This window comes from Diplotaxodon limnothrissa, linkage group LG14, assembly GCF_057381915.1.
Source record: "Diplotaxodon limnothrissa isolate DT_005_m linkage group LG14, D_limnothrissa_male_GT1.1, whole genome shotgun sequence".
NCBI classification, from domain to species: Eukaryota; Metazoa; Chordata; class Actinopteri; order Cichliformes; family Cichlidae; genus Diplotaxodon; species Diplotaxodon limnothrissa.
Window position 1 is genome coordinate 25,484,630 of NC_140609.1, and position 19,981 is coordinate 25,504,610.

At 41.4% G+C, this 19,981-nt stretch overlaps 2 protein-coding genes across 3 annotated transcripts; one reads left to right on the forward strand and one right to left on the reverse strand.

Annotated features, from left to right (window-relative positions):
- Positions 1-635: 635 nt before the first annotated feature.
- On the reverse strand, positions 636-16,057 carry gfm1 (G elongation factor, mitochondrial 1). Its single transcript, XM_085370262.1, has 18 exons — positions 15,873-16,057; positions 15,624-15,776; positions 15,406-15,538; positions 11,875-12,079; positions 10,655-10,771; positions 10,315-10,465; positions 8,770-8,924; positions 8,557-8,641; positions 8,298-8,435; positions 7,909-8,010; positions 7,744-7,800; positions 7,495-7,632; positions 6,779-6,861; positions 3,515-3,677; positions 3,261-3,405; positions 3,003-3,163; positions 2,851-2,904; positions 636-2,032 (listed from the first exon to the last, which is right to left on the reverse strand). The coding sequence occupies exons 1-18, from the start codon at positions 15,945-15,947 to the stop codon at positions 1,901-1,903; spliced, it is 2,247 nt and encodes a 748-aa protein (XP_085226388.1). The 5' UTR covers positions 15,948-16,057; the 3' UTR covers positions 636-1,900.
- Positions 1,251-6,655, forward strand: lxn (latexin). 2 transcript variants are annotated; one of them, XM_085370263.1, is made up of 7 exons: positions 1,251-1,515; positions 4,576-4,752; positions 4,837-4,899; positions 5,341-5,515; positions 5,729-5,865; positions 6,075-6,137; positions 6,346-6,655. In XM_085370263.1, exons 1-7 carry the CDS (start codon positions 1,378-1,380, stop codon positions 6,460-6,462), a joined length of 870 nt encoding a protein of 289 aa, XP_085226389.1. In that variant the 5' UTR covers positions 1,251-1,377; the 3' UTR covers positions 6,463-6,655. The 2 variants fall into 2 exon arrangements, with proteins under 2 accessions (XP_085226389.1, XP_085226390.1); XM_085370264.1 differs by lacking the exon at positions 1,251-1,515 and adding an exon at positions 4,194-4,393 and having other exon boundaries at positions 6,346-6,654.
- Positions 16,058-19,981: the final 3,924 nt, after the last annotated feature.

A 19,981-nucleotide genomic window follows, 5' to 3' on the forward strand; every position in this document is an offset into this window, starting at 1 on the left:
TCACAGCTGGCATGAGGTTTCTGGGTTTTGTCCCAACGTGGTGCTTTATGTGCATTATGATCAAACATCTCCATCTGTTCAAAGCACATTGTTCTTGTTCTTATTCAGATGCAGCTTTGCAAACCTAAGCTGTGCTGCCTTCTTTTTAGAAGCAAGAGACTTCTGGAAACCCTTCCAACCAAGCTGTATTGTACTTGTTCAGTCTTTTTCTAATTATGCTATTATGAACTTTAACATACCAACTGAGGCCTGTTGAGTCTGAGCAGTAGCTCAGCGTCTCAGGTCATAACTGTCACTTGGATAAAAAGTAAACATTCAAGTTCACAGAGGAAAAGAATTCAGGACTGAGCTGAAGTGTTGGACAGACACTGAGAAGGTGGAGCACTCGCTGAGCTTCTGTCCACCATATTTTCCATCACATCGTGCACACAAGTGACAAAATAGATTTTTCTGATGTGTCACGTTTTAATTTGAAGGCGTGCAATAAAAATCTTTCACTTCCTAAAGTATTGTGTTGTTTTTGTTGCAATCTTCCCAGAACCAGACATTTTCCTTTGCTGTCCGGTGGAAGTGGGTTGTTTGTTTTTCCAGTCAATGGAAAATTAATATGCAACCATTATCGTTCATTTGCCGTCAGTAAACTGAATATTTAAGAATGGCAGCTGTTGAAAAGCAGTATTTAATTTTCCATTTCATTGACTAATCCGTGAACAAACACAATGAGTCAAATGGGAGCCAGAGCTTTTAGATAGCAAACCCAGGAGCTAGAACATGCTATCAGGGTTGTTCCTGTGAATTAGTGTCAGATTATTCTTTGCAACAGTCCATTTTGTCCCACAGGTCTGTGTCCAATCTGTTCTTTTTCCTCTCCCAGTCAGTTAACGGGATAAAAGTCGACAGAAACAATCTTACAGTGACGTCTGTGGGGACGTCCCAAATGTGTTTCCTGAACTATGGCTTTCAAGGTCAACAAAAGCATTTGTTTTATTAAAAAAAAATTATTGTTCACAAAATGTGAAGTGCAGACCACCTAGTTTTAGACATTTTTTCAGTTTTTCCTTTGGCAAGCTGATATTGGGCAGAAACATGTTTAATCTGGCAAAGTAAAAGTCTTCCTCCCCCAAATTTAAGTGACAAACAGCAGCCCAGCGCCAAGCTTTCTGATTAATCACACCTGCAGCTTGAGAGCACAGCAGATAAAGTGGAGCAGTTTGTTTGGATACAGATTGCTGCAGGAAGACAGCAGGATCTGGACAGTCTCTTCTCTCTGCTTCCTCCTCCTCTTTACATAACTCCACTCTCACAGGACAGTCATTTCCCCGCCTGCGCTCTTCCACTGAAGTCGTTACTGTTTTCTCCCAGCGTCCGTTTGAAATAATGAGGCTCGTCGTCGTTCTGGCTGTGTTAATGGGAGTAAGTGGGATTCCCGACGTGACAATCAGCCCTCCGACTGCCTCAGCGGACACGTCAGCTCATCCCAACAGCATACCTGAGACGGCGGATGAATCTGAGCAGGTGAGGAGCAACCCGGTGGACGACTGTTGTGCTGTGGTTTGTGTTGCTTAGTAGCTGGATTTGAAGGGAGGGATGAAATGTTTCCAAGATGTTATTGTGCAATGACTGACACACACTCATGCAAGTACACTTGAAGGTAATACGTCTTTGTTGCAATCATTATAACATAAAGACCTTTCTGTACATAGTACAAAAGCCATTATAAGCTCAAGTCAAAACTCTGAGCTTAAACGCTGCCTGCAGACTTAACTGTTGCTAAAATGCAGGTAATAAATAGTCTTTCCACGTGAGGCAGACATTAGGAGGGGGGATTAAACAACTAAAGGAAAGTAAAATCTTGTTTTTGTGTAGAGCCGTGGTTGAAGATGAGGAGAAAATGATGAGTTCAGCTCTTCCACTTGTTCTTCTTCGCTGGCAGCTGTCCTGTAGCCTCCAAGTATTTGTGGATGAGTTCTTCTTGTGTGGCGGGCAGGCAGGGCTGATATCTGCTGTACTCCATGGTGTACTCTCCTTTCCCCTGAATAAACAATGACACAACATGTTAGCAATTCAGCTGTCTTCTTCTACAAACCATGTCTGATTCCAAGAATTTCCTCTATTTTTGTCCGTGCACATCTCCAATCCATCTAATCTTTCTCGCTAAAAATTCTTTGAACCATATCTAGTTGCCAAAATCCAGGACCTGATCAACACACTTGACGCACTCATCCAAGAAGCCTCCAGTTTTTACTGTGAACTCCAGCTGTAGGCTATCAAAGTAGCACAAATGGGCTACATAGCAGGCGGAGGCTTCAGCAGACTGCATACTGTCATACATGCGTGTTCAAGCCTCTGCTTAGAGCACCAGCTCTGATCTGATTGTTCTTGATGGAAATGTGACTGGACAGACGTCCTGAGATGAGCTCCAGTCATTGTTATGGCAGTACCCCCACCCTGCAGCTAGTTCAGCAGAAAGATGTCCCCCACCCCTCCACGCTGCCAGAGTAGTGCAGGCCCTCCTGGATGAGGAGCATATCCAGATGCTTCCTTGACCAGCATATGTTGTAACAAGTTTCCTGTCGAGGATGACTGGGACATGCAGGATCAGCATGCTTATCAGAGCCAAACGCAACCGCGGCAAATGTCCAAAAATGGAGGGCAGTTCTTTGACAACAGATTGAATACTTATACAGTCTTTGCACAGACGAGTGACCACTTTCACCACATCCACAGGAGGCTTTACCTCATATTAAACACCTACCATATGGTCTATGATATCATTTGAAAAACAAACTTTAATTGAACTCATTCCTCAACATTACCTGACCGTCAGGTTTTGTATGTTTTTGAACTTACCTCAGTACAAGAGCGCAGCTCTGTGGCGTAACCAAACATGTCATTTAGTGGGATCTGTTGGAACAAACAGGATGACATTCGAGTTAAAGCAGGACAAGAAAGCGGGTGAAACTGGAGATAAGCACTGTATCGTTTATATTTACTGGACTTACATCAGCATAAAGAGTGAAGTATCCTTCACCCCCATCCTGTCCTGTGATGACGCCGTGGCGGCGGTTTACTCCAGCAATGACGGCTCCTTGAAACTCCTGGGGTGCAATGACTTCCACGGACATGATTGGCTCCAGGATCACTGCGTTGGCCTTTTCCATAGCTGTGGAGAAAACGGTGAACCCAGCGGCAACATAAACCAGATATTTTTCAGCTGAATCGGACACAAATGGAAAAAACAAACAGAAGGGCGTCCTCACCTTGTTTTAGAGCGCCCTCTCCTGCGCGGATAAAGGAGATCTCATTGGAGTCGACCATGTGGTGCGCTCCGTCTTCCAGGAGGAATCGGACTCCTGAGATCTTGTGCCCGCTCAGAGGGCCCTTCTCACAGGCGTCCTTGAAGCCCTGCAGCACGATGGGGGAAGGAGGGAGAAAATTGAGACTTTAAATTTGGAATCGCTTCCACTTGTGTTTAAAACTTATTCTGTGAGACCACGTGAAAGTGTTTGCATGCCTTTTCAACAGCTGGCACAAACTGCTTTGGGACGTTGGTTCCAACAGTTTGATCTTCAAACTCCAGTTTGGTGTAATGGTCTGACTCGAGAGGCTCGAGGACCCCGATGACTTTACCGTACTGCCCGGAGCCGCCACTCTGCTTCTTATGGGTGAAGTCAAATCTACGAGAGAGTGGGGGGAACACTTGTTAACATAGAGCGACACAACAGGAAGTAGATGATCCAAATGTATGCACCAATCAAATCAAAGAACCAACATAACCAAGAATACTCTTAAGAAACTAAAGTAGGTTTAAGTACTGGAATGTACAGTTTTATTTTGGGTTTATAACAAAGTATTTGCATATCCTAGGCTGTTTTAATGAGGAAAGATGAGATGTAACTTTAACTATTCAGTACTTCTGATGATTGATGAAATTGCATTTATAAATATGTCTGTTGGGGATCTCTAATTTACTCCAAATATAAGATTGTACCAATACCAAGTATACTTAAGCTCCAGCTCTATCCACTAAAATGTGAACATTTCCTTCATATTTTAACTGAAGCTGAAACTCTCCATTACTATATAACCAAATTTGACCTACTTTACTAAGTTGCAAACATTTGCAGAGGTCTGTTTGCTGTAAAGCGCTGCTTTTTTTTTTTTTTTTTTAAAGTCAGGAGGAAGTGTTAAAAAGGGCTCTGTCTCTTTAAAAAGGGGCAGTCCTCAGTGAACTCTACTGTCAGAGGAAGTGGGAAGTTATCTTTCCATTTGCACGAGGAGCAGCTGACTCGGAACACCGACTGTGAGGGGAAAAAACATTCCAGTTGGCAGAGATTCACTCCCCACTTTAATTCAGTTTGGGACACTTCACAGCTGCGTATCACTTCACCCTGTAAGAAAACACATGGTTTCTTTCCTGTATTGCTCAGTGGCTGTTGTGTGCAAAGCTGTGTTTGTCTACATAGCTGCTCACACCTAAAGATCAAAGTCCTCCAGGAACTGGAAGCCCTGCACAATAACCATCTTCTGTTCTCATTCACTCCTTTTCCCTCTCCCTCCACTTTCCACCCACAGATAAAGGCACGGACAGAGGAGGGAGCCGAGGAGGATGTGATGGCAACTGGCGAGCTGAACCCAAATCACTACCCTGCCAGGAGGGCAGCTCAGGTGGTCCAACACTACCTCAACACCCGGTACGGTTCACCATTCAGGCTGATCGGAGTGCAGACGGTCCACAGTGGGAACGCAGAGGTCAGCTGACCTTCAACACTGAAATATGTGAATATGCCACTGTAAATAAAAAACAACAACTTGAATTTCCAATTTTTCTTTCAGGATGTGGCAGACTCCGGAAGAAAGTATCAGCTGGAGCTCTCGGTGAATGATATCATAACCAATGTAGGACTTTCTTTTTTCTCTTTTTCTTTTAACCACAATGTGAGGAAAAAAGACATAATGGTGGAGGAGGGAGGGGGGGTGCAGCTGCAGCTTCTTAAGAACCACAAAGAGTAATGATCCACCTCTCAAATAGGGTGGAGGTAATCTGAATAAATGTCTTCACCCACTCCCAAACACAGCGTTATCTGTGTTTGCTGCTGCCTATTGAAAGATCCTACAAATAAATCTTAGGTATGGTAAACAATCTCACAGCGTCTGGCTTAGTGTGAGCAGGTCTGACAAGAATGACTAAACAGCCTATAAAAGGAGGCTTATGTTAGCTTGTATGATGGTGTGGTGCAACCTCGACTCATCTGGGCTACATCCACTCCCATTTCTTGCTCACTAAGAATGCCTTTACTATTCGTTTTTTGCTAACTTTGTTTTGTTTAACTCCTTCAGACTACACAGACTTGCTCTGCAGAGCTTTTCTTTCCAAAAGGAAAAGGGCAACAGCCACCTGAAGTCAAAGCCTCGCATGAGGAGCTCCTTAAAATTGACATTAAAGCTCAAGAAGAGGCTCTATACCAAAAATACAAGACCAACCAAACCCTGATGTCTGCACAGTACTTACCAGGTAAGTCCAATAAAACAGGCTTAACTGTCCAAGCTACTGCAGTTCCACCCAATCAACACTGAAAGTCAGATTTTGCACAACAGTTGCGTTCAGACATTTCAACACTGTCGGTGCTGCGGTGTTCCTCTAAACATTGACAACACAAGTGCTGTCATCATGAACGCAGGACGCTTGAGAGATGAGACGTAACTGAGAACTCTAAACTTCCCTCAGACAGCCACGGTCACATCGAGCCCGACATGAAGCCTTTTTGGCATCTGGGCATTCTGGCCTCCAGCTTCATCATGCTGAATGAATCCACTGAAAACACTCTGTACAACGTGGCTCAGGTGGCCAACATCACTCAGCTGGTAGGTGCTTTACAAAAATTTAAATATGAGCTTATTATAAGAAATTGATCAGCCCCCCCCCCCTTAAGCCCATGTCTGCACGATTTACTGAATACATACAGATTGTCAATAAAAGTCCTTCATGTGGTAAAACAAGACAGGTTATGTCGGCCATATAAACAAATGTATTAAGCCTTTAAAAAAAATTTTTTTTGTTTTGTTTCCTACAGACAACTGAGGAGGACCACCTGGAGTTTGACTGTCACACACTGCTGCATGAAATGGTGTCCCAGGTAGACACTTGGCTAAAAAATGCCTTTAAAAAGCCTGAAATGCTAAAATAAAACTTTTTATAATACTAATAGATTTGGTACTTGTGGTGTGTTGGAGTAAATTAAACATGCACTTTACTGCACTCATGCTAAACTTTGCTATTCAATCTGAGCCACATTTTTGCATCCAGAGATCTCGCTGATCTGACATTTTTCTGTGCCGATACAGGAAATCATTCACTGGAAGATGCTGTTTACCTGGTCTCCTGCAGAGGGGGTTAAAGTGGTGCAGATGAAGCGGCTGCCTCACCGCCATGAAAGGGAAAAATCTCCAAAGACTAACTAATCTGTGGGTGTTCATCACACAGCCAAGACCACTTATTTGTCCTCACATCTTGTGGGGTCAAATATTGGCACATAAATGGGGTTTTTTTGTTGTTGTTTTTTCATGATGACGCTACAAGCACTAGGCACAGATCTACTGCTGAAACCTAGAATTTACACTCTTAAATGCTTTAACTCATAAGTATATGATATACTGAAATTGTTTTAAATGTCTGTGTTTGGTCTATTTTAGCTTAAATAAACTGTTTACAATGACAAAGTATTTTGTGCGTGCTTGTATGTGCGTGCGCGTAAGGACAAAGACTATCAGGACGTACGGTACGGGACTGGTGATCGTCTCTCTGAAAGCTACTTTGGGTTTTCCCATCACACAGGGGCAGTTGTATTCCCTCTCCATCCTCTGAGAGAAAAAGAGCAAAAATAAACTTGGATTAGATCATAAAGGTTACTCAGAACAGAGATCTGTTAATTTGCAGAATTAAAGCCTTCATGGAAATACTACTGAAGTACTTTACTCCAAACTCCAAAATTAGCCTGAGATAAAGCAACGCTGGTAAGGCCAAAGACACTCACTAAATTATTTGATTCCCTCACTGAATTTGTTAGTTTGCTCACAAAGAAATTAACAGCCTAATTTTTCTAGTAGTTTCTAAAGTAGAGAGACGGAACAAATCTGTTACATAAACATTAGAAATTGATTTGAATGTCCTTGAGCGAAACAAGTATTCGATCCCCTTCATCCAAACTGGGCACACAGATTACAATCAGTCAATCAATTACAGACTCCTGATATCAACTTGTGTGTTTAAAGCACACCTGTCCACACAATCAGTTTCTTTCCAATGCACAACAGGGAGAAGAGTGTGGACCTGCACGAGGCTGGAATGGACTACAAGACCAATCCAAGCCCGTTTGTTTCTTTTTAAGTGAGTAAACTTACAGATTCAGCAGGGAGATGAAATAATTATCCCCACGTTATATAATGGATTTGATGAGATGTCCCATGAAACGTGCAACCTGTCTAAGTGAGTACCTGTGAGTAGATTTCCAGATGCAGCTCGCCCATGCCTGAGATGATGGTTTCTTTGCTCTCAGTGTCATAATGCACTCTAAACGTCGGGTCTTCTCTGGTGAAACGGTTGATTCCTTTAGAGAATTTATCCAGGTCGTTCTGTTCAGTCGCACAAGAGGAATTAATAATAAGAGGGAGTGACAAAGAGGTGGATTTAAGACTAGAGTTATAATAAAAGGCACGTCTTTCAGGTTAAACGAGTATTTTTACCTTGTTGGCTGGCTTCATCGCCATGGAAATGACAGGTTCAGGGATGTGAATGGACTCCTATGGGTGTTAAAAATTGACATCAAATGAAGATGCTTCTCATGAGGCACAAAAACACTTTAAAAAGAAGCAGGTTTCTTTGTCTTTCGGGTGTCCTTTGCTTCTTACCATGGACAGGTCAGCAGTTGTCTTGGATGTGAAAGTGTCTCCGCTGGCACAGTCGATTCCAAACAGGGCACAGATATCTCCCGCATAAACCTCATCCACATCCTTTCAAAGCAGAGAGAGAGCACAAAAAGCAGGATGATTGTTTTTTAAAAATGATGATAGGAATGACTAAAAAACAGTTTCACATCTTGTTTTGATAGAAGATGGGTGCAAACATGTTGTTTTGGTGTCACAGGGGATGTGGTTGATATCTACACACTTGATTAAAGCCAAAAAGAGGAACCCAATCTTTCTGACCAGTCATGCTGCTCTGCTGTTTAATGTGCAAACCACAGATGGAAAACTGTGACCTCTCACAGCCTGCTGACGCAACGCCGGTTTGCTCTCACCTCCATCTGATCAGCATGAAGACGCACGAGCCTCTGAACTCTGACTTTCTTGCTTGTGCGTGTGTTGTAAATATATTCTCCCTTCTTCAGACAGCCTTGATACACTCGTATGTACGTCAGCTGACCAAACCTCCCGGCCTGAAAGACAGGAAATAGCAGAACATGGCAAACTGAAGTATTTCTATTGCACAAATGTGCAGAAATAGAGAGATCACGAGGACATGAGACAGAACAGATGCTCTCTGTCAAACTGAATCACCTCCAGTTTGAAAGCCAGACCAACGTAGGGGTTTGCAGAGTCTCTCGTTGGGTCCATTTGAATCTTTTTGGTTTCAGTGGAATCTCTAACAGAGTGGAAAAACCCGCCAATGTTAGTGGAAAAAAAAAACAAACAACTTTTAATCTGATTTTGATTTAAATCTACAGTTTCAGGACACTTTGCATGCAAACTGACGTTCCTCTTCATACTCACTCTTCATTGAGGATGGCGTAGTTTTTGACTTCACTGGGGTTGGGCAGGTAATCCAGGACGGCGTCCAGTAGAGGCTGGACACCTTTGTTCTTCAGCGCTGTGCCCACCAACACTGGGGTGAAGAGACGCTGCACCGTAGCCCGGCGGATTGCTGCCTGGAAGGCAGTGAGGTGAAAACTGATTGAGACAAATGCCTTTATCTCTTCGCTGATGTGAAATGTTAATCTCAAAATTTGGATGTGAAAATTCTGAATGATTTTCAGGATTTCTATACAAACTTTGGGGTAACTGGTGATGCCAAATTTGGTATTTCTGGACTGATCAAAACTGACTCTCAGATATGTTTGCTTCTTTGGATCGCCACCACTTGTATCAAGTCTGAAATACAATCACCGGTCACTTTATTAGGTACACCTTGACAGTACTGGGTTGGACCTACTTTTTGCCTTAATTCTTTACGACACAGGAAACATTCCTGAGGTATTTTCATCCATGTTGACATGAGAGGATCGCAACGTTGCTGCAGATTTATCAGCTGCACATCCATGATGTGAATTTCATGTTCCACCACATCGCAAAGGTGCTCTACTAGGTTGAGATCCGGCGAACTGTGGTGTTCATTTGAGTACAATGAACTAATTGTCACATTCAAGAAACCAGTTTGAGATGATTTGAGCTTTGTGACATGATGTGTTATCCTGCTGGAAGATTGGTGCACAGTGGTCATAAAGAGAACCTGCACGGTCAGCAACAATACTCAGGTTGGCTGCTGCATTTAATCATTCCTCAGATAGTACTAAGAGGCCAAAGTATCCCCCACACCATTACATCAGCACCAAACTGAACTGCTGATAAGAAGCAGGATGGATCAATACTTTCATGTCGTTTATGTCAAATTCGGACCATCTGAATGTCACAGCAGAAACAGTCCTCAGACCACAGCACCTTTTTTCATGTAAGTTGTACCGTCAGTTGCAGTCTTCTGCTGCTGTAACCCATCTGCTACAAGGTTCAATGTGACGTACATTCATTATCTTCATTTCTTGGTTATAACAAGTGGTTATTTAAGTTATTGTTGCCCTACTGATCTTTTACCTATGGGATCAACAAGGCATTTACACACAGACGATTGCTGCTCACTGGATGTTTTCTCCTTTTCTGACTATTCTCTGTAAACTCTAGAGATGGTTGTGCAGGAAAAACCCAGGAGATCAGCAGCTTCTGAAACCAAGCTGGTATCAACACCCATACCACATCCAGAGTCACTTAAATCACCTTTGTTCCCCAGTCCGATGCTCAGCTTGAACTTCAGCAGGTCATCCTGACCCTGTCTACATGCCTAATGCACTGAGTTGCTGCCATGTGATTGGCTGATTAGATATTCAGATTAACGAACAGTTGAACAGACGTACCTAATGAAATGACCAATAACTAGTGACTATACCTCAGATACCAGCGGGTTTAATTGAGGATTTTTTTTGTTTGTTTGTTTTTGTTGGAGTTTAGTTGACACTGTTAGATTTCACACAAACTGGTCTCTCAAACCTTCAGATCATCTTTGGTTGGAATTTTTTCCTCCAGGAACATCTCTCCCAAGATTTCATCAGCATTGGCGACACACTCCACCAGTTCCTGCCTGCGGTCTGCGGCCTCAGCTCGAAAATCTGCCGGGATCTCATCATAGCGCATAGTTTGCCTGCAGGAAGCACGACGCAGCTTTAAATATTTTATACAGATCAGACTCGTAAGGAAACTTGGTCTTATCCACAATTTCTATGGGACTGATGCAGATCGCAACAGTTTAATTGTACAATAGCTGACCTTAAGTCTAATTCATGGCAGAGGGAAAATAAAAACCACCCATTTACACATAAATTCATCTTACCCAAACTGTCCTTCGAAATACATGCTCCGCTCCTCTATGAGGTCAATGATGCCACGCATGTTCCCCTCCAGCCCGATGGGGATGTTCACAAACGCTGCGTTGTGGTTCAGTTTGGATCTTAAAAAAAGTAGAAAATTTCTTTAAAACTGCGAAAAAATCCAAAGAAAGAAACACACAGCTGCTTACTGCAAGAACCTAAAGAGCTCCTGTATATTCTCACATTTTACTGCTCTTTGATTTCATGCAAACTAATAAAATAATAAAAGTCCAGGAAAAGAAACGTTGAATACACCAAATGTGCAAACAAACGGGGGAAAAATATTGATTACTACACTGCAATCTAGTGTGCAATGTGGAATATGGGTTAAATATATTTGTTTTATTGCATTTACAAGCTGTATTATTGATTAAGAAGTTAGTCTTTGTGTTTGCTGCATTAATGAAACACTTAACACAGTCAGTGTCAGACATGAAAAAGCTGAGATACAAGGACTGGTCTACATTTTCTCAAGGGATTCTTCTGGCTAAAGATCCAAAGACTGAAACATGGAGTTAAAAATAAAAGTCCAACTACAGTGTCACTTTCAAGTTACCTCTAAGGATTTAGGGAGTTTATGATTTTGTTTTTTAAACTGCAACCTATAATAAATACATCCTTTAAAGGCACCCAGGTCCATCCAAGAAGGTCACTGTGGCCCCTCAGCTGATATCTTAAAAGTATAAGTACAATTAAGTCACATGGTTTGGTAATGGAAATGTTAAATACACACATTGCTGATAAGTTAATACAATTATCACCTAATCTGTATTATTATCCAGTTAAAAACTGCTTAAAGCACCAATCGTGGTGCCTGAAGAGGACATTCATGTTGGAGAACATGGGCCTATGCAAGTGAGACCTTAGGAAGTCAGCTACTCCTTAAATAACTTGTCTTTAAAGCATGCTCTCACCATGAGCATACTGTGCGTTTATGCTTGTTATGCACACCAGGTCAAGATGTGGTTTCAGATAAGTTGTTTATGCTTCAATTTTGCGTAGGTTGTAAAGGTGGCAGAACTAATCTCTCCTCAGTTTTTCTACCGACGTCTCAAAGCCTTTCAAAGCCGTTTGCTCATCCAGTCCATACACGTTATTCTTCAGTCCTCAGCCCTGTGGTGTAACGGCAAACATGCCGATGCGTCTGACTGTTCTCTCTGTGACGTGTGTGTACAAACCGTACCTCATCTGCTGCAGGGCTCGTCCGGGGTTGGCGCCCATTCGGTCCAGCTTGTTGATGAAGGTGAGGAAGGGGACGCTGTAGCGTTTCATTTGTCTGTTTACCGTCATGGTTTGACACTGGACGCCTCCCACCGCGCACAGAACCAGCACGGCTCCATCCAGCACGCGCAGCGCACGCTCCACCTCGATGGTGAAGTCCACGTGACCTGTGAGGCACATCGAGTTCAGACGCACTCAAAATGAAAGTGCTGAAAATGTGCCTTCACACCCCTTCACATTTCTACCGCTGTTAAAGAGTTGACAGAAAAAAAATGATCAAAGCAGGGACGTTGCAACTGCATGACTGGTTCTGATTAAATGATAGAAATGCTAACATACAACATAGATGACTCGGGGCCACTGACACTCTCTGTTGAGAAAAAAAATGTCTGGCTTTTACGTGAGACTATAACATTCAAAGTTCTTTCAACTTTTATCCTCTGTTAAATTTTTGGTGGAGGAAAGTTACAATTACATCAGCTCTGAATCACTTTTCCACTTCCAAACAGACAATGTGAGCAGCTTTAGATCCTCAGGTGCACAAAAATGTTTAAAATACATTACAAATAAACAATCACGCCTCACTCTACAACACCACTAAGGTGCGAAGACTACAGCACACTTTAATTTTAATTCACGTGGCTTCTGTGGCAAACCACACAACAAAATAAAGCCTAATATTACCTGAATACTAGAAAGGCTTTAAAGAAGAGCCTGAGCAAGGCTGGATTTTGATGCTGTTGCAGTTTTATAAAGAGCTAAAACAAACAAAAATATCAACCGATTTTGATATCGGATGTGTGTTTTTGTTTTGTGTTTTTGAACCGCGTGACTCAAATAAACTGATCAGGACAGAAGGAAAACCAACCAATGACATCAGTGCTGTGAAAATGTATTATCCCCTGCCTCGTTACATCATTAACTGTCTAACGACATTCTTTTCAATTTCATTACCCACAAACAAGTCTAATTTCTACTGTAGAATCAACAAATCACTGACACAGAACCTGTCTGACAAAGTGAAGTGATGCTAAATGATCTCAAAAAGCAACACATCATGTCACATCATGTCAAAAGCTGAGAAACAAAGTCATTGACATTTATCAGTCTGGAAATGGTTATAAAGCCATTTACAGTGGGGCAAAAAAGTATTTAGTCAGCCACCAATTGTGCAAGTTCCCCCACTTAAAATGATGACAGAGGTCAGTAATTTGCACCAGAGGTACACTTCAACTGTGAGAGACAGAATGTGAAAAAAAAAATCCATGAATCCACATGGTAGGATTTGTAAAGAATTTATTTGTAAATTAGGGAGGAAAATAAGTATTTGGTCACCTCAAACAAGGAAAATCTCTGGCTCTCACAGACCTGTAACGTCTTCTGTAAGAAGCTTTTCTGTCCCCCACTCGTTACCTGTATGAATGGCACCTGTTTGAACTCATCATCTGTATAAAAGACACCTGTCCACAGCCTCAAACAGTCAGACTCCAAACTCGCCTGAAGTTTGCCAGAGAGCACATGGATGATACAGCAGAGGATTGGGAGAATGTCATGTGGTCAGATGAAACCAAAGTAGAACTTTTTGGTATAAACTCAACTCGTCGTGTTTGGAGGAAGAAGAATACTGAGTTGCATCCCAAGAACACCATACCTACTGTGAAGCATGGGGGTGGAAACATCATGCTATGGGGCTGTTTTTCTGCCAAGGGGACAGGACGACTGATCCGTGTTAAGGACAGAATGAATGGGGCCATGTATCGTGAGATTTTGAGCCAAAACCTCCTTCCATCAGTGAGAACTTTGAAGATGAAACGAGGCTGGGTCTTCCAACATGACAATGATCCAAAACACACCGCCCGGGCAACAAAGGAGTGGCTCCGTAAGAAGCATTTGAAAGTCCTGGAGTGGCCTAGCCAGTCTCCAGACCTCAACCCCATAGAAAATCTGTGGCGGGAGTTGAAAGTCCGTGTTGCTCGGCGACAGCCCCAAAACATCACTGCTCTCGAGAAGATCTGCATGGAGGAATGGGTCAAAATACCAGCTACTGTGTGTGCAAACCTGGTAAAGACCTATAGTAAACGTTTGACCTCTGTTATTGCCAACAAAGGTTATGTTACAAAGTATTGAGTTGTATTTTTGTTATTGACCAAATACTTATTTTCCACCCTGATTTACGGATAAATTCTTTACAAATCCTACCATGTGGATTCATGGATTTTTTTTTCACATTCTGTCTCTCACAGTTGAAGTGTACCTCTGGTGCAAATTACTGACCTCTGTCATCATTTTAAGTAGGGGAACTTGCACAATCGGTGGCTGACTAAATACTTTTTTGCCCCACTGTATATTGGATTCCTGTGAACTACAATGACAGGCATCATCCACAAATGGAGAAAACAGTGGTGAACTCCAAGAGTGCCCTGACAACGCATCCAGGAGGTCACAAAAAAACCCAGAAAAATGTCTGCATGCCTCACTTGCCTCAGTTAAGGTCAAAGTTCATGACTCAACAATAAGAAAGCAGTTGGGGGAAAAAAAAGGCACAAAGGCTCTTCTCACATTTGCCAAAAAACATAGGGAAATGAGGCTGCTTCAGGAGCGACTTGAACAACTTGCAGAAAATCTTGAAGGAGAATGTCTGACCATGAGTTGTGCCCTGAAGCTCAAGAGCACTTGGGTTCTTCAGCAGAACACACCAGCAATTCCCCCTCTGACTGGCTCAAAAAATAAATAAATAAAATGAAGGTTTTGGATGGGCCTAGTCAAACCCATCTGTCACTCCTACAACACATCACCACTGCCTTGCTGTCCTCATGCATGTCCTGCACCACCCTCACATACTTCCCCGTCACTCCTGACTTCCTCGGTATCTCTTGGCACCCCATCAAATGCTTGTCTAGATCCAAAAAAGACACAGTGCAACTCCTTCTGACCTCCTCTATACCTCTCTATCAACCCTCTAAAATCAAATATCATATCTGTAGAGCTCTTTTTAAAAATTAAGGCGCTCACTGATCATCCCCTCTGTTCTTAACCTAGTGTCAACAACTCCCTCCCCTAGCTTTACGGTCTGGCTCATCAACTTTATTCTTTGTAGTTACTACAACTCTGCACATCACCCTTTTTTGTGAAAATCAATGCTAATACACTTCTCTTTTCTTCAGGCATCCTCTCACTCTCCAAGACTGTGTTAAACAATCTGGTCAAAACGGTCCATTGTCTTCTCTCCTAGACATCTCAATACCTACACAGGTAAGTATCTTCATAGCTGACCTCACTTCCTCTGCACTAGTAGCAGAGCAAGAGGTAAAAACTGCTTTGGAGTGAGTGCGGATCAGTCTGTCGATTCATTTTTGACCATTTACTGACAGTTAATGAACAGGTAATACTAAATTACCCTACCTGTGCAGCTCACCTCAGCAAACGTTACTTTGTAGTTACACAAAGCACCACAGTAATGAGTTACATTTTTACTAGGTGTATGTCTAATTACCTGGCGTGTCAATTATGTTGATGTTGTAATCTTTCCACACGGTGTATGTAGCAGCTGACTGGATGGTGATGCCTCGTTGTCTCTCCAACTCCATGGAGTCCATAGTGGCTCCAACGCCATCTTTCCCCTTCACCTAAACAACACAGGTGAGGGAAAGCATTCGTGAGCCTCACCTAAACGGAAAAAGGAGCTTGATAAAGACAATGAAACGGACTCACCTCATGGATCTCTGCTATCCTGCCGGTGTAGTAGAGCACGCGCTCGGTCAGGGTGGTTTTCCCAGAGTCGATGTGAGCGGAGATCCCGATGTTGCGGATCCTCTCGCTTGGAAAGACACCGGAGGAGCAGCTCCGGCAGCTGTTGATGAGCACCTGAGGATATGAAACCATCACAGTTCACTCGATCTACCGACTGTGAAACAAACTGGACTGAGGTCAAGTCAGCAGACCCGGGTTAGATAATATTACCTTTTTAAGTGTGACGGTTCCTCGCGCCGAAAGATGCGTTTTAGCTAAAAACATGCCCGCTTTTAACACCCTCATCTCGGCAACAGCTCAGTGGAGTACAGCTTGGTCGTAGTATTGCCCTGTTTAGATGACCCCGGTGCTGCTGACACCCCGGTGAAAGTCACGCCGGGACCCTAGCTGCTTGTGAAACGACTGCTTCCGGGTTTACGGAAGCCCAGAAGTACCAAAATCACAAACGTTTAAGTTTTCTCTTAAAACGCATTATTTATTTATTTGTCCCCTTTCTTTCTTTTAATGTTATTTAAATGTTAACGTGTTTTGAAAAGCCAAACGTGTTTAGCCACGAATCTTAATTTATCTGTTTGATAAATTATTTTTTAGGAAATAAAAAATATATCTCCAACTTGCACATGAAAAATATCTGAACCTTTGTGTTGACTGTCATGTCTATTTTATTTATCACCTATAGCACATTTAAACAACAGAAGTTGAACCAAAGTGCTTTATAAGCAAGCACATTTACATTCCAGGTCTTAAAGTAACCCAGTTTCAAATTACATGACAAGTTGAAAGGTGTGTTTCGTTGTGTTAACTGATTATTGTGGAAATTAAATTCACAGTCGTTAAAATCAGAATTCATGATGATTCATCTCATAAATCATTACACACTGCTCTTCCCTTCATAAGCCACCTTTATAAGTTAAAAGTATCGGCATCAGTATTGGTATCGGCAATGATGGCCTTGTATTTATTTGGTATCATCAATACCAATTTTTTCAGTATCGCACACTGCTAGTTCACCACTAAAAAGAAAAAAAAGAGGTAATATCTCAAGATTTCAATTTACATCTGAAAACTCCAAATTTTAGTCATTAAATCGAAATTTCAGCATATTAAGTTGTCATTTTTACTTACAGATAGATAAAAAGAAATCACGGGCATTAACAAATTTCCATCCCATACTTCTAAATGTAAGAAATCCAAAATTATTTCTGGATGGTCAACTTTGGTATTTCTTGAATATCAAACACAAAAAAATGCAAATATAATTTTTTTAAGCTACCTTGCTGTTACGATGTTTACGCTTTTGATTTATCAGACTAAAAAATTTTTTAACCTTTCTCAATTGTAAAGGTTACTAACGGTTTTTCTTTAGCGCCTAAAAAGCCAAAATTCGTGGTGCACTTGAAGGTAACTCCATTAAATGACCTGTAGGCCACCGTCGGATCATTTTGAGTAGGTTTGTGACGTTTTCTTAGACATAATAAAGATTGTTTTGGGTGACAACATTTTGTTTGGTCGCCTTTTTCTTGGGTCTTTTCTTATTTACCGTACTTGTGGTTTTTAACTGAGCTAAATCGTGTTTCTTTTTTGTTTTTTTGTGGCCGTTACGTCTTGTCGTTTGGAAGCTCGTTAGCTTGTGCCACTTCAGGTGTCTCTGGAAGTTACTAAGCCTGAAAGTTAACGACACTTGCCTCCGTTTTACCAGCGCTTCCTCTTTTACTTTAACCACATGCTGATACTTCACTTCGTGCAGCAGCGATTCGCACACACTAGCTGAACAGCTCATGATCACAGACACATCATCATTTTCACGCCCTGCCAGAAGTTTTTAAAAACCTCTGCATCCCTGTCAGCTATTTTTAACTGTATACCATCGGAGGAGCACTTCAGGATCAGTCAGGTAAGGTTAGCTCAAGTTTTTGTGTGTATGTGTGTGTGTTATTTTTTTTATCCGTTTGGTTGTTTTGCTTGGCTGAAAACGCGCAGATAAGACTTGTCTCTTCTTATTGTTTGATCACAGGAAACTGGTACGCGTTTTAATCTAGGGCCAAGTTAAAATCAGGATTTTAAAAAGCTCTAGTGCTGCCCAAGCTCAAATTGAAAGTGTGTGTTAAACCGCCCTTTAAACAAATGACTTACTGATAAGTCTCTTCATTTAGATTGGCTGTGTTTTCCATTTTAGCCACAAAGTGTACGCTGCTGATTGAACAAACAGATGAGTGGTTTTGATGGCAGTGCTTTACTGCCATTTATCACCCTGAGATCTATTTTAAGGGAGTGTTGTTGTTGTTTTAAATTTATTTTATTTTGTTGGGGTTTTTTTTAAGACTTGTTTTGAAATGATCAACTTCCCATAAACTATGTGTCACTGTATGAGCCCCTGCGGATGGCACAACATTCACAGTTATACAGGCCAGCGTGAGTCATTATATAGGATTAGTTATTATTTGGATTATGAATATAGTGAACTGTGTGGTTCTGTATGAGCTGTATTTTCCTTTGTTATCCTTGCTGTCTCATTTCCTGTAAGCACTCCTTTTGAGCTGTCACAGCAAATAACAATCACTTTACCTCACCGTGTTTCATTTATAATGTCGGAAAGGCTTTAAACGGCTTTCTGATAGAGGAAAAGTCATAATTTGACCCTTTTTAAACACTACTGTCTTTTGTATTTACATGAGAAATGTTGCAAAACAGCAATTCCTATGAACAGATAGAGGAAGTTGAACCTGTGTTTTGACATAGCTGACTAGAACGACTGTAAATGCATTATTAAAGGGAACAACCTGTGCTTTTTCTTGTTTTTTATTATTTATATATAGTGAATGATCAAATTAAAAAATAACAAAGGAACAAAAGTTAAGTAAGTGGGGTTAGCCTACCAGCAGCCTGAAGCGTCAAACTGCTGGTACACTGTACATAAAAGATGGACATGGCCATAGTGACATCACCTGTTGTTCATGAGTTCTCATTTTGAAGCACTGAGCCTAGCGTTGTTTCCGTCGCCATCTTGGTGGTTTGAAACTAACCGTGATAACAAGGCGGATCAGGCGAAGAATCCAAAGGAGGCTGCAGCCCCGTAGGCTGGTAGCTTGTACAGTGGTTTATTGGAGATAATTATTTTCAAAAAATTCAAGTTTGACTTTAACTCAAGAAGGCTTGAAACTACCAACCAATACCATCAACACATCAGAAATAACATTAATAACTGCTGTAACAAAACATTTTCCCAAGTATTGGATAAAGTGTTTATTGTATCCAACTTATCTTGAAAATAAATATAGAAAAATCAGAGGAGTCGCCCTCTGCTGGCCTTTACAAAGTATGCAGGACATGCTGCCTTCTTCCATCTTTTCTATACAGGTAGTGAGACTTTTTTTTTTATTTATTTATGAGGGGCAGCAAATCAGAAGAAATCTGAATTAAAGAGGAGGGGAAGTGGATCTATGAGTGTTTCAGATAGTAAATGACTTCACAGGCAGCACCAAGGCCCAGTATAAGATAAAAGTGGGTTATTTTGCATGCTGTATCAGAATAGACAAAAGTACTCTTGTAAAGTCCATGAATAAAGATAAGTTAGAAGGGATCTTAATAGTTTAACCCTTTAACCAGTGGAAACAAGTTACGTCATAAAAGTAGACCATCTATATGGGCGAATTTGCTGTTGCAGCGATGAGCATTTAACATTTGTCTTCTTAAATAATCAAATTCTTACATATTAATTTAAAGTGATTGTTCTTTGCCTTGAAAAATGTCCAAATTATGTAATGCTGACTATTTAAACTCCTAATTTAGACATATCAATGCTTTGTTATATGACCACTATTCCCTATTGGGGGAATTTTTTTTTATTTTTATTTTTATGTTTTGAAAGAAACATAAGGATAGCAGTCTAAATGAAGCTTACTGGGACAAATGAATCGTGTCCAGACACAGGAGGGCAGTATTAGACAGACGTGACTAATGGTGAAACTGACTAAATCTCAGTGAAACTTTTACAGTTTTCCCCCACATCAGCCCCCCCTGTAATATTTAAATCTTTGTTCTTGTCATATTTTCCTGTAATTATACTCCAGTGCAGTTTCCAGTGAGCCTTTATCTGACAGTTTCTGTCCTGTCGTCTGGAAATAATATGTGACTTTTAAGGGTGATTAAGCACATACGAGTTGGCATTCTTGAATCAAGCGCTGGTTTAAATGTGCGTTTGTTTTTGTATTATCATTGTGTCATCGGGGACTCTTTAGGTAAGGTAAGGTAAGGGTTTAGGGTTTTATTTGTCTATTGTCCTTGCAATTTTATTTACTAAATCACACATCATCTGCTTT

Coding starts and splice junctions, on each gene's coding strand:
- lxn (XM_085370263.1), top strand. CDS start 1,378: ATGAGGCTCGTCGTCGTTCTGGCTGTGTTAATGGGAGTAAGTGGGATT. Junction 1,516..4,575: donor CGGCGGATGAATCTGAGCAG/GTGAGGAGCAAC, acceptor TTCCACCCACAG/ATAAAGGCACGGACAGAGGA. Junction 4,753..4,836: donor TCCACAGTGGGAACGCAGAG/GTCAGCTGACCT, acceptor TTTTTCTTTCAG/GATGTGGCAGACTCCGGAAG.
- gfm1 (XM_085370262.1), bottom strand. CDS start 15,947: ATGAGGGTGTTAAAAGCGGGCATGTTTTTAGCTAAAACGCATCTTTCG. Junction 15,539..15,623: donor GGATAGCAGAGATCCATGAG/GTGAGTCCGTTT, acceptor TGTGTTGTTTAG/GTGAAGGGGAAAGATGGCGT. Junction 3,406..3,514: donor TTGTGCCAGCTGTTGAAAAG/GCATGCAAACAC, acceptor ATCGTGCTGCAG/GGCTTCAAGGACGCCTGTGA.